The 12,369-nt window shown below is 59.9% G+C and overlaps 1 protein-coding gene across 2 annotated transcripts; it reads right to left on the bottom strand.

Annotated features, from left to right (window-relative positions):
- Positions 1-1,887: 1,887 nt before the first annotated feature.
- On the bottom strand, positions 1,888-11,096 carry LSM2 (LSM2 homolog, U6 small nuclear RNA and mRNA degradation associated). Of its 2 annotated transcripts, none has more exons than XM_074970548.1 (5): positions 11,011-11,096; positions 3,363-3,430; positions 3,046-3,076; positions 2,453-2,512; positions 1,888-2,037 (listed from the first exon to the last, which is right to left on the bottom strand). In XM_074970548.1, exons 1-5 carry the CDS (start codon positions 11,059-11,061, stop codon positions 1,912-1,914), a joined length of 336 nt encoding a protein of 111 aa, XP_074826649.1. In that variant the 5' UTR covers positions 11,062-11,096; the 3' UTR covers positions 1,888-1,911. The 2 variants fall into 2 exon arrangements, with proteins under 2 accessions (XP_074826649.1, XP_074826650.1); XM_074970549.1 differs by lacking the exon at positions 11,011-11,096 and adding an exon at positions 4,087-4,214.
- Between the last annotated feature and the right edge of the window lie 1,273 nt (positions 11,097-12,369).

Genomic DNA, 12,369 nt, shown 5'->3' with positions numbered 1-12,369 from the left:
ACTCTTCAAGGGGGCGGGACTTCAGGAGCCACTATGACATCATCAAGCCACAGCTCTCAGCCTGGCCAGTGAGGTCATGGCTACTCTTAAAGAGGGCAGGGCCTGATGACATCACTAATGGGAGGAGCTTAGAGGAGCCCGCTGAAGGCAATCCAGTGAAAGGGGTGGAGCCTTGTCTGATGACATCTTTTTAAAGGGGAGGAGCATGGAGTTCCCTGATGATGTAATATTTCTGAAACAGAAATATCCCTTAGGACAGGGTATGTGAAAAGGGATGGAGCCTGATGATGCAATAAGATCTGTGGGCGGAGCCTGCTGTAAGAGTGTTTGCAGGGGCAGAAAGTTAGTGAAAGATGAGGTCATCCTGAGCAACGGGCGGAGCCTGATGAGTAACATTTAAAGTGCCAGGACCCCATTGGACAATGATGTAACATGAAAGGGGCCGTGCCTTCCACAGGGTGAGGTCATAGTAAGTGTTTGATGATGCAATATGAATTAAAGGGACACGCACCTTTCTGTGCAAAAGAGAACATGGACCACACTGAAGGGACCGACCGGGCACCCGCTCCCACCATCCCCTCTGGGGGCCCTGAACACACCACCAGCAACAAGGGAGCAGACAAGAGAAGACTGGGTCATAGCTGAGGGCCCGGACCCCTGGCCTCTCAGCCCTGCTGTGGCCTAGATTGCTCGGGAGAGTCTGAGGAAGTCATATCTCTCCGTGCCTCAGTTTCCCCACATGTGGAACATGGATCGATCCAGGCATCTGGGGCCTACATGGGAGCCCAACTTCTGCTCCCGGGTGTGTGTGTGTTGGGGGAGGGGTGCGAAGCAAAAATCGACCGAAGCATCCAGAAGCCAGGACAGCAGCTCAAACATCTACAATGGGCAGGGCGGGGGGGTGCGCGGAGATGAACCCGGCCGTCTGGGCCAAGAGAGGACGCTGGGCTGGAGCGGACCGTCGACCCCGCCACAAACAAGAACAAAAGTTTGTAACCAGGCTCCAAACTTTTATTCCGCCCGAGTCTTCGAGCCACGAATCAAACATACAAAAAACCCTTCAGCCCAAACCCTAAAAAAACCTCAGCCCCCCACCCCCCCGTGAAATGGAGAGGAAATTCAAACACCCCACAACTCTTCCAGAATTTTGCCCGCTGGGGAGCGACTGGGGTTAACGGCACCCCAGGAGCTCAGTCCCTGCCCCCGCCCAAAGATATGGTGGGGGGACTAAACACCCCCCTTACAGAACAGGGAGAAATTAGAGTTTAAAAATAAAATTGACGGTTAATTGGCCATGGCCCTGGAGGTGAAAGAGGGGGGCTGGAGAGATTCAAACCGGAACTAAAAGGGACCCCCCCGCAAAATCTTTTCCCCAAAGGGGGAGGGACACAACAAACCTAGGAACTGCCCCGATATTCATCCCATGAGAGATAAGCAGCTCAGGGAGCACACAGAATCCAGGTGTCCTAGATCTGGGACTATTGGGGGGCAGGGGGATTGAACCCAGGCATCCAGGGCCCTAGAAAGGGCACAGCCCCCACCCAATTCTCTTGAGTAGAAGCTGAGCCCCCATGCAGGGCCCCGGGTTCCCCTCTGTTCTTCCTGTTCCCTCCTGAGCACAAGCACAGACGAACCCAGGAGTCCGGAGGCCTGGGCTTGCATAGGATGAAAAGGAAGAACCCAGGCCTCCGGGATCCTGGATAGGGGCTCAGCTCCTGCTCCCAGCCAGGACGGGGAGCAGCCATGGACCCAGGCGTCCGGTACCACCAGTTGCCCCATGGTCCAGTGGCAGGAGTTGCCGAGCAGGGAGGATTTTACGGCTGGCAGGGAAGCAGCCGGGTAGGGCGGGTCTCTGCCCAGGGCCCCCTGCGGCAGGGAGGGGGGGCGTGTTTGGGGGGGGGGGGGGAGGGATCACTGCTTCTGCTGCAGCGCCTCCTTGCGCGCGGCGTCCTGGAGCAGCTGCGTGTCCACCTCGTCCGCCGGCAGCTGCACGTAGCGAACCACCGAGCCCCGGATAAAGCAGTTCTTCACCGACAGCTGGGGAGAGAGAGAGACCGGGGTGAGGGGGAGCGCCCCGGGCTGGCTGGGGGGGTGTGGGAGTGTGTGTGTGTCAGAGCCCGCTCCCCACTTGTGTCCCTGCCCCCTGCTGCCTGGGGTGGGGGGTCAGCATCTGCCCCCCTGCAGGTTGGGAGGATCAGACCCCGCCCCCTGTGTCTGTGGCCCCACCCCCTGAAGGCCACAAGGATCAGACCCCGCCTCCTGTATCTGTGGCCCTGCCCCCTGCTGGGATGGAGACCAGGACCCCAGACCCACCCTGTGAGAGATGCCATCAGCACCTCTGATTTCCCCCCCCCGCCCCCCCAACAACAACCTCCCGCTGCCCACTCACTTCCCACGCACTCCGCCAGCAGGGCCCCCTCCACCCTCCCGGGGAGGGGGGGCAGCCCCTTACCATGTGGGGGTACTTCTCCGGATCCGTCACGCTGATGTCGGTCAGCTTGATGTTCAAGTACTGGGAGGACAGACAGACACACGGACGGTTAACACCCAGACGGAGGAGGGCAAGCGGCTGCCTTCTGCATCGCTCTGCTGAGAAAGTGGGGGGCAGGGGATGGGGCACAGGGCCTGTCCCCTCTCGCGGGCGCTGGCTCCCATCTGGCCCCAGAGCAGGGACTCGCTGGCTTGGGGGAAGAGGGGAGTCCGCAGGGGGTCTTTCCCCAGTAGGGGGCACCAGCTCTGATGCAGCCCCAGGGTGGGGGACAGGCTGGCTCAGGGGTGGTGGTGGGGGGGGATGCAGTCTTTCCCCTCTGATGAGGCCCCAGGGTGGGGCACAGACTGGCTTAAGGTGAGGCGTGGGGGAGATGGGGCCTTTCCCCTGTATGGGCACTGGCTGTGATCTGGCCTCAGGGCAGGGGACGGGCTGGTTCGGGGGGCAGGATTGGGGGCACCGGCTCCAATCCAGACCCGAGGGGGGGGGGGGAAATCTCCTGGGCCAGGCGCACTGAGGAGGGGACATGCTCTGAAAATAACCTGGACATTTCTCACCTGATCCACAGAATGGAGGGTCCCACAGATACTGCAACAGAGAGGAAGGGGTGTTACCGCGGGGGAACGGGGCGCAGTGGTTACAGCGGTGAGGGGAGCCCGGACTCCTGGGTTCTACCCCAGCTCTGGGAGGTGAGTGCGGACTAGCGGGTTAGAGCGGGGGGGGTCTGGGAGCCAGGACGCCTGGGTTCACTCCCCGGCTCTGGGAGGGGGGTGGGGTCTGGTGGGTTAGAGCCTGGACACCTGGGTTCACTCCCCAGCTCTGGGGGGGGCAGTGGGGCCTAGTGGTTGGGGGGGGGGCTGGCACCAAGACTCACCTCAGATCGTTTTTCAACTCCACCACCACGTCCTTCCCCACCAGGGATTTGAAGAACGAATAGAAAAGCTGTGGAGACGAGATGGGGCGGGGGGGGGGGCGAGGTGAGACCCCCTTGGAGAGACAGAGACATCACTGCTCCCCGCCCCCCCGACTGCCCCCTTGGTCCAGGGCACCTCACCCCCACCAGCCTGCGGCCACCCCGTGCTCCCTGACCCCATCCTCCTCCTGCTCAGCGTCCCCCCCCCGCTGGTGCCCCCACCCCAAACCCTGGGGCCAGCCATCAGGTCGGGGGGAGGGGGAGGCTGATGCATGTCAGCCCCCCGGAGCCCCTCCACACCGCACCCAGCGAGGGGGCCTCCAGCCAATGCCCCCCCCCCAGGCCCCAAGGCCGGCCAGGGGCCCCCCCTTGCCTCCAGCAGCTGGAGAAGTGTAGGACACTGTTCACCCAGCCCCCCCCCCGCCGCACACACACCCCGCGCGCATCCCCCGACTCCCCCCCGCGCATCCCCCCGACTCCCCCCCCCGCACACATACCCCGCGCATCCCCCCCCGCGCGCATCCCCCCGGCTCCCCCCCCGCGCACCCCCCGGCTCCCCTCCCGCACACACACCCCCGCTCCCCCAGCCCCCCCCTGCACACACACCCCCGCTCCCCGCGCGCCTCCGGGCTCCCCCTCCCCGCGGCGGGGGGTTCCCCGGGGGGCAGTGACGTCACGCCCTCACCATCCCGGCGGCGCGAGCCGCGTGGAGCAGCCTGAGCCCGGCAGCAGCGATCGGGCCCGGGCCGCGCAGGCGCACCCAGGAGGCTTCCTTCGGGCGCGCACTCCGGCGGATGGGGGTGGGGCCGCTCCCTCGCCACGTGACCCAGGACTTGGGCCGAATGGGGAAGTGGGGGGGGCCGCTCTTAAAGGGGCCGCTCCCTGTTTCTCCTCTTCTTAAAGGGGCCGCTGCGTGTTACTCAAGCCCTTAAAGGGGCCGCTCCCCAATACCCAGGCTGGCTCTAAAAGGGGGCCCCGCCCATTTCACTCTCATCCCCCAGCTCCTGCCCCCCCCGCTCTCCATGCAGTTCCCCCCACCAGCCTCCCAGGGGCCACCGCGAGCCCCAAAACAGCGCCAGGGCCTGTCCGACTGGGAATCAGTTCGACCTGCCCCCAACGTGGGGGCCCCAGGCTGGCCCCAGCGTGTCTCCCCCCCAGTGACGCCTGGCTGGCTACAGCCCCACATGGGGTCACCGTTTGGCCAGAGGGATCCCACATCACGCGGCAAGGGGCCTGATGCTGGGCCCGGCCCTGGCCAAGCACCTGTCAACCTCTCCCACTGGTGGATCCCACCCCACGTAGGGAACTGGGGCGGGGCGAGGGGGATGGACAACTGGCCCTTTAAGATTCAGGGGCCTGGAGGGGGACAAATGGGGTCTAATCCCCCGAGAAGGGGCTGGTGTCACCATGTCCCCAAGCCCCTGAATGTGCAGCACCTCGCTCAGTGGGGGCCGTGATCAATAGGGGACTAGGGCAGCGAGCCAGGACTGCTGGGCTCTTTTCTCAGCTCTGGGAGGGGAATTGGGTCTGGTGGTTAGAGAAGGTGGGGAGGGAGCTTGGAGCCAGGTTTCTAATGACAGGAGAGAAGCCGATCAAGAGCCGGATGGGAAGGTGGGGAAAAATTCCAGCTTCACCTTAGATTCCTTGAGTAATCGCGCTCCTGGGGAAGCTGAAGCCAGACGCCCACACCTGTGCCAGCCAAGACTGGATCTACCAGCCCTGGTGGTAATTGTGAAACCTTCGCTTCTCTCCGTCCCCTATTATACTCCAATACTTGCCTAACAGTTCAGAGCACAGGGCTCTTCTCTGAAACCTGTAACCAAAAGATAGGTAAGGGGAAGACTGCTGCTATTTCTAAGGTTCAAAAAATCCAACGGTAAGGAAAGCGTTCTCAAAATTAACACGTGTTATACTCCAATGCTTGGCTAATAGCTAGGAGAAAAACACTTATTGCTAAAACCTTGAACTAAAAAACAGCTGAAGAGACGACTGAATTTTGCTGCTCCTGCTCAGGTAAAAAATAAACCCACTATTCAGAAAAGCTGCAACAAAATGACTATGTGTTGTGCTCAGATGCTTGGCTGACAGGTAGGAGTAAAATGCTTATTTCTAAAAACTTCTTCAACGAACCCAGTGGGTTTCAACCTTCTGTCATTTGTGGACCACTGCAAAATTTCAAGCCGTGGACCCATTTTCTGTGGACCCCCAGGAGGCCACGGATCACAGATCAAAAACAATCGTTCGATGGTAACAACCACCTTTGGCGGACCCCTTGGGCAGAGTCTGTGGACCCCCAAGGGTCGGCGGAGCGCAGGTTGAAAACCACTGAACTAAACCACAGGCGAAAAGAAGAATGGATGTGCCTGCTATTTCGGAGGTAAAAATACCTCATCGGAAGCAAAACTGTAAAAAATACTTATTGCACTCAAATGCTTGGCTAACAGCTCGGAGGAAAATGTCCCTTCCAGTAAAAAAAAAACAACAGGTGACAGGGACGGTGATTTTTGTATTACTATTTTTATGGTTAACTTAAAAAATGAAGAAGAAAACCCATTAAAAATTAATGCTTCTAGTCAGTTCTTTGGTGAAACCTCAAGGTGACGATGGCTTGTAACCTGCTAATGGCTAAGGGGAAGGGGATCTGGACACAGTGGGGTGGGGGGATATGTTGTAGGGAAGGGTGGAGGTGGCGGTGGAGAAAGAGACTCAACCACCCTCTCTCCCGAGCTTAAAGTTCCTGTAACCACCGGGTGGGAAACCCGTCCGGGTTTGGGATCCTAGATCGCTTCCCCAGTTGGCAGCTTCAGGCTTCAAACACCTCACAGCACGACCACAACGACCAAACATCCGGCAGATCCATGGAAGGGAAGGGCTGGGGGGCTGCCCCGTCACCCGACCCAGCGGCAATGGCTTCTGCTTTGAGGGCTGGTCCCAGCGTCCCTCAGCTGGGCAGCCGCCTCCTCTGGCTTCGGCCCCAGCCAACTCAATGCTGCCGCCCGAGCTCAGCTCTCCTGTCCCCCCATACAGAGCCCAGGGCCACCCGAGGAAATGAACGCAACCCCCGAGGACGTACGTGTTCACGCGGTGCATAGCCAACCTGTGGAACTCACCGCTGGGGGCATGACCTGATGGGCAAAAGGATCACAGGGTTCAGAAAAGATATGGATACGTTCCTGGAGGACTGGTCTTTCAATTAGCCAAGATAGCCAGGGACATAAGCCCACACGAAGGGTGACCCTAACGCTCTGACTGCTAGAAGACACTGGGCAAGATGGACCATGCTCTGACCCCACCTGGGGGATCTTATATTCACGGGGCTATTGGCACCCAGGCCAGCAAACTCCTTTATCTCCTGTCCTGACTGAGTCCGTCACAGGCTTCCTTAGTCAACCACGGTGGCCTGTGTTTTCGGTGAGGGCGAGCCCCCGCCCCGGCTGTATTTCCTGCCCTCCAGTTTCCTTTCCCCTCCCAACACGGTGAACTGCGTTTTATGGCCCCTCCCTCCCTTCCCCCCCAGCTCCAAACTTCGCTTGATTTTCACCAAACTGTCCCAGGACCGGTTTGCAAATGAGGCCTGGCCCAACCAGTGGTTCCCCCCTCGCCAAGAGATGGCAGCGGCGAGCGCCTTGCGGTCTAGGGCTTCCGGGCACGGGGCTCGGACATGGACCCCAGGCAGTGGCTTCCTGGAGGACCACGCGTGTCCTTGGTCACGTAGCCCAAGCCGGCCACTGAGCCGGGCCTCGCACCGGCCACCTCGCCCAGCTGGGAGGCCCCCTTTTCAGCCAGGCCCACCCAGTCCGCCCCCTCCCTGCCCCATACGCTGGCCAGGCCCCCATCCCACCCCAACGCATAACCGCTGGGATTTCTGAGGTGTCATTCTGCATTCACTTCATGTACCCTGCCCAGACACCCACGAACTTGGGGGGCAAGGGGTGGAGACACCCCCATAGGGGCAGGGCCCTCCAGATCCTAGCTCAAGCCAGGAGGGCAGGGAGAGAGGATCAGACGCCCTCCTAGAGCGACAAGGCTCCCCACAAATCCCAGCTCACATGAGGGGGGCAGGGATGGGGAATCAGCCCCCCCCCATCCTAGATCCCATAAATGGAGCCAGGAGGCGGGGTTTCAGATCTGCCGTGCCCCAATTCCACCTCCCCCAAACCTCATCGCCCGCCTTAGCCCCCCAGAAAGAATCACACCCCCCTCCAGGCCTGCCACCAGAGCTCTGCCCCGCCTCAGAGACCCCGGCAAGGGGTGGGGTGGAGGATGCTGGGTTCAGTGACAACCTGGCAGGCTACCAACCCTACCGGCTGCTCCGGGGCAGTTGTGAAAACACCCCAACTTCTCCCCACCCCGTGACTTCGCCCTGCTGTGATCCAGCCGGTCAGGGCATTCAGGGCGGGGAGGCGGGTATATAAACCCGGGGCTGTTCCCAGAGGATAAGGGAGAGGCACCCGGAGCAGGACGACGCCGGAGACCGGTAAGGATCTTCTGGTGGGGAACGGAGGGGATACACCACGCCAGCCCATGGCCCGGTAGCTCTTAGAGGTGTCTGGGCCCGGGGTGCTCCCTCCTGGGAAACAGGGGCTCTGGCAAAGATTTGGGGGCGAGGCAGAGAAAGCGCCGACGCCATCCTGGGCTGTGTAAACGGCACCCTGGAGCAGGAGCCGAGATGGGATTTGCCCTCTGGATTCGGCCCCTGTGCGGCTGTGGCTGGGGTCCAGTTCTGGGGGCCCCCAATTCGAGGAGGGCATCGATCCGTTGCTGAGGGCTCAAAGAAGAGCCACGAAAATTATGAAAGAGCTAGAAACCCCGACTCCAGGAGCTCAGTCCGTTTAGCTGCACAGACAGGTTACGGGGAGACAGGAGCCCCTCTCGGCGTGGCTGGAAGGGGGAGCAGAAATTCCAGGTTAGAGAGTTTTCCTCTCCAATGACTGGACGCCGGCACCAGCCAAATGCAGACGGGAAACGAGGAGTGACTTTGTAACAGGGAGGGGAATTAACCCTGGGGACACTTTACCGAGGGTCGAGGCAGAGTCCCCGCCCCGGCTGTGTTTCGATCGAGCCCGGGAGCTTGCTTGGAAGGATATGTTCTAGTTGAATCGGGAATTAATTCAGGGAAGTCCTGGCTCAGATAGGTCGTCAGACGACCCGATCAGGGCGGTCCCTCGGATTCTGGGACTGGAGATCGGTCAGAGCTCTCCGGCTGACCCTTGACCCCGGGGGTGGGGAGTGGGGGGCGGCTGCGGCTGGGTCCCGGTTCCAGTGACCCCTGTTTAAATCCCAAACGACCCAGCTGAGGTCAGGGGAGTCCGGGCCGGCCCTGGTGTGAATCTGGAGCCAGCCCGCTGCGGCTGGTGCTGGTTTTCTCACGGCACGGACTCAAACTGGTTTGGCCGATGATTCAGGGCGACCGGGGTCTAGCCAGGAGGCGCCCGGCAGGTTGGCACAGGAATCTGGTTCTCGCTGTGGAGGCGGGCGGGTGGGGCGGTTAATTATGCTAGGAGCCGCGACGACGGGCGAGCGGGAGGAGCTGCCAGTAGCACCGACCCTTGGGAAATGGCACGGCCGGGGGTGGGAGCGGATCTCTGTGTGCGCGGGGCCCTCCCCGGACAGGGTGCGGCGGGATCACACCGGGATCCTGGCTCGGAGCCGGGACGCCCCACCCCAGGTGAGCCGTGCAGCCAAGCGCAGGACAGGGGGCGGGAGGTCGGCGCCCGGGGTCTGTGAGCAGACTCCAGCCCGGCAGCGGATTGGCGAGGCAGGCAGGAGGGAATCTGGCCCCAGCGCTGCCTGACCACTGGCCCCGGCATTTCCCCCCCTCCTCCCCAGGCGCAGGTGAGCCCGCGATGTGCAACCAATGCAAATGCTTCTGCCTCCTCGTGCAATGGATGTGGCATGTCATCAAGAGGCTGTGCAGGCGGAAGAGAGGTACCTTGGGGGGGAGTGAGAGGGGCACCCGGGAGGGATGGATGGGTATCCGCGGTGGGGGGGAACAGGAGCATATGGGGCAGACACACATATGGATCCAGGGGGAGGATGGATGGACGATGGGGTATGGGGCAGACCCACAGATATGGATCCAGTGGGGAGGACAGAGGGATGGATTGGGGCATATGGGGCAGACACATGTATGGATCCGGGGGCAGGAGGGATGAACAAGGAGGTATGGGGCAGAAACACAGATATGGATCCAGGGGGAGGATGGATGGATGGATGGATGGGTGGGGAAGGGGGAAGACAGCCAGATATGGATCCGGGGGGAGGACAGAGGGACCTGGGGGGAGGGGGGGCGTGGCATGGGGCAGACACACAGATATGGATCTGGGGAGAGGTGGGCTAGATCCAGAACCCAAGCCCGTGTATGGGGATGGATAAAATATTATTGGCCTGAGGTTCAAGTTTCCATCTCTGCAGTGACGTGTGCACGTTGCACTGCCCCCTACTGGGTGCAATAAGAACTGCGCTGCTATTCTTCCGAGGCCCTAGACTATTCCCATCTGCAGAGGAGCAGGGATACTGGGAGCTGGGACTCCTGGGTTCCATCCCTGTTTTTTCTCTCCATGCCTCAGTTTCCCTTTGAATTGCACACTTATGATATTTAGCTCCCACTGAGGCCAGGTTAACAAGTTACTCTTAGATCAGAATCCAGCCCTGACTCCCTGGAGGGCAGTGGGGTCGCTCCAGATTGACACCGGCTCAGGATCTGGCTCCAGACCGGCTGGGGCGGCATTAGGCGGTGTCCGGGTGGAACAGCGGCTGTTCCCCTGCAACCAGCCGGACCAGCTGCAAACTGGCTGACTGGGCGGAAGCTGGTGACACTAATTAGCCGGCGATTGGCAAATCTGCTGATTGAGCCACATCGGGGTTGGAATTAAGCTAGTCAGGCCCAGCAGCTCTGGAGAATCATCCACCCAGTGCTGGTCATGAGGGAGGTAAACTGAGGCACGAGGGCATTTGGAGGAGATGGCCATCAGGTGCAGCTGCTGCTGTTAGAGGTAGAAGGGAATGTTCAGCCTGCTCTAACCACTAGACACCCCTCCCCGAGCCAGGAGAGAACCCAGGAGTCCTGGCACCCAGCACCCCCCTGCTCTAACCCCCAGACCTCACCCACCTCCCAGAACCAGGAGAGAACCCAGGAGTCCTGGACACTACCCCCCTCCCAGAGCCAGGAGAGAACTCAGGAGTCCTGGCACCCAGCACCCCCCTGCTCTGACCCCCATACCCCACCCCCCTCCCAGAGCCGGGAGAGAACCCAGGAGTCCCGGCTCCCAGCCACCACCTGCTCTAACCCCCGTACCCCACTCCCCTCCCAGAGCCGGGAGAGAACCCAGGAGTCCTGGCACCCAGCACCCCCCTGCTCTGACCCCCATACCCCACTCCCCTCCCAGAGCTGGGAGAGAACCCAGGAGTCCCGGCTCCCAGCCACCACCTGCTCTAACCCCCGTACCCTACTCCCCTCCCAGAGCCAGGAGAGAACCCAGGAGTCCCGGCTCCCAGCCACCACCTGCTCTAACCCCCGTACCCCACTCCCCTCCCAGAGCCAGGAGAGAACCCAGGAGTCCTGGCTCCCAGCCCCCCCTGCTCTAACTCCTAGTCCCTACCCCCTTACCAGCACATTGGCGAGTTCGCTGGTTGAAGGCTCCCCTGTCTGTGTTTTCATTGCAGAATCTCGCAGGAGCGCTGACGAGACAACGTCCTTATTGGGCGACAGGCGTAACGCGGGGTCCTGAGGAGAGCCCGCCCCGGAGCTCTGCTGTCTGCCGGAGCCCCCCGTCCCCTCCCGCAAAGCCGGCTTTGGCGTGGCCGCTCCTGCTTGACAGGGGGCTCGGATTCATGGTCAGACCCACCTGTGGAAGGAAAGAAAGAGCCGGTGGGGGCCACGCCCCCTTGAGACCCTTCTTTGCTCCCTGCATGTGTTTTTCTCTTGGTTTTATTAACAAATCGTGGGGGGGTGGGGTAGCTTTAGGCTAGAAATCAGGTCTGGCTGGCTGGCCCTATGGACAGCTGGGGCTCACAGAAGAAGAGACCATCCCAGCCTGCCACGGAGCCTGAGGCGTTAGTTTACTGCAAAATTACTGGCATGCCAACTCAAATGTCTGGATACCAGTTGGGAGAAATCCAGTCTGTGTTAAAACCCAAAAGCCTCTCATGCCTCCCAGCACGGTCCTGATCGCTTTCCGCCGACGAAAGTTGCGGACAGGAGCTCGGTGTGCTGATTATCACTAGGAAGAAGAGGAGACCAAAAAGGATGACATAGTTCAGATGCTCGATAATGTGTATATTGAAAAAAATCAAATCGTTTATCATACGCAGACACTCGGGGAGGATTCTGGAGGCGAACGCTCAGGGTGAAAAGGGAAACGGTCCCAATTTCGGCGGGGAGGATGAGATATTATGCCATGACATGACCTTGTTCACTTTTTAAAGGTAAAAAGACCATTCGAATCGAAACCTCTCTATTCTATTCTATTCTGTTAGGAGAGAAATGCCCCTTTCCGAAATTTCTGGCTCCTTCGGGGAAAAATAACGGGGTGAAGGAACAGTGCTGCTATTTTGGGGGTTCAATAAAAACCCAATAATAAGAAAATCTGTAAAAAACCCATTCGTACTTCTTGTACTCAGACGATCAAGTAACAGTTACAGAAAACACAGGGTGTTAAAAATCCCCAGACTCACTGTGTCTTCCACTGAAGACGGCATTGACTTTGCGGCCATTTCTACAGTCCAACAAAACCCCCAGAATAAGACAATATTTTTTTTAAAAAAATGATCAATATTCTACTCCAATGCCTGGATACCAGTTTGGAGAAAACCGCTCTGGGTTGAAAGCCCGAAGCTGGCTGGCCTTCCAGAGAAGTGGTGGGAACTACTTCTAGCTAATAGGGGCTGTGTTCAAAAGTTAATCGCTGTTCGACCCACACGCGTGGCTAGCACTGAGGAGGAAAACGGGCTTGGTTAAAACCCCAAA

This window comes from Natator depressus, chromosome 14, assembly GCF_965152275.1.
Source record: "Natator depressus isolate rNatDep1 chromosome 14, rNatDep2.hap1, whole genome shotgun sequence".
Classification (NCBI taxonomy): Eukaryota; Metazoa; Chordata; order Testudines; family Cheloniidae; genus Natator; species Natator depressus.
This window is presented reverse-complemented; position numbering and strand designations above follow the sequence as displayed.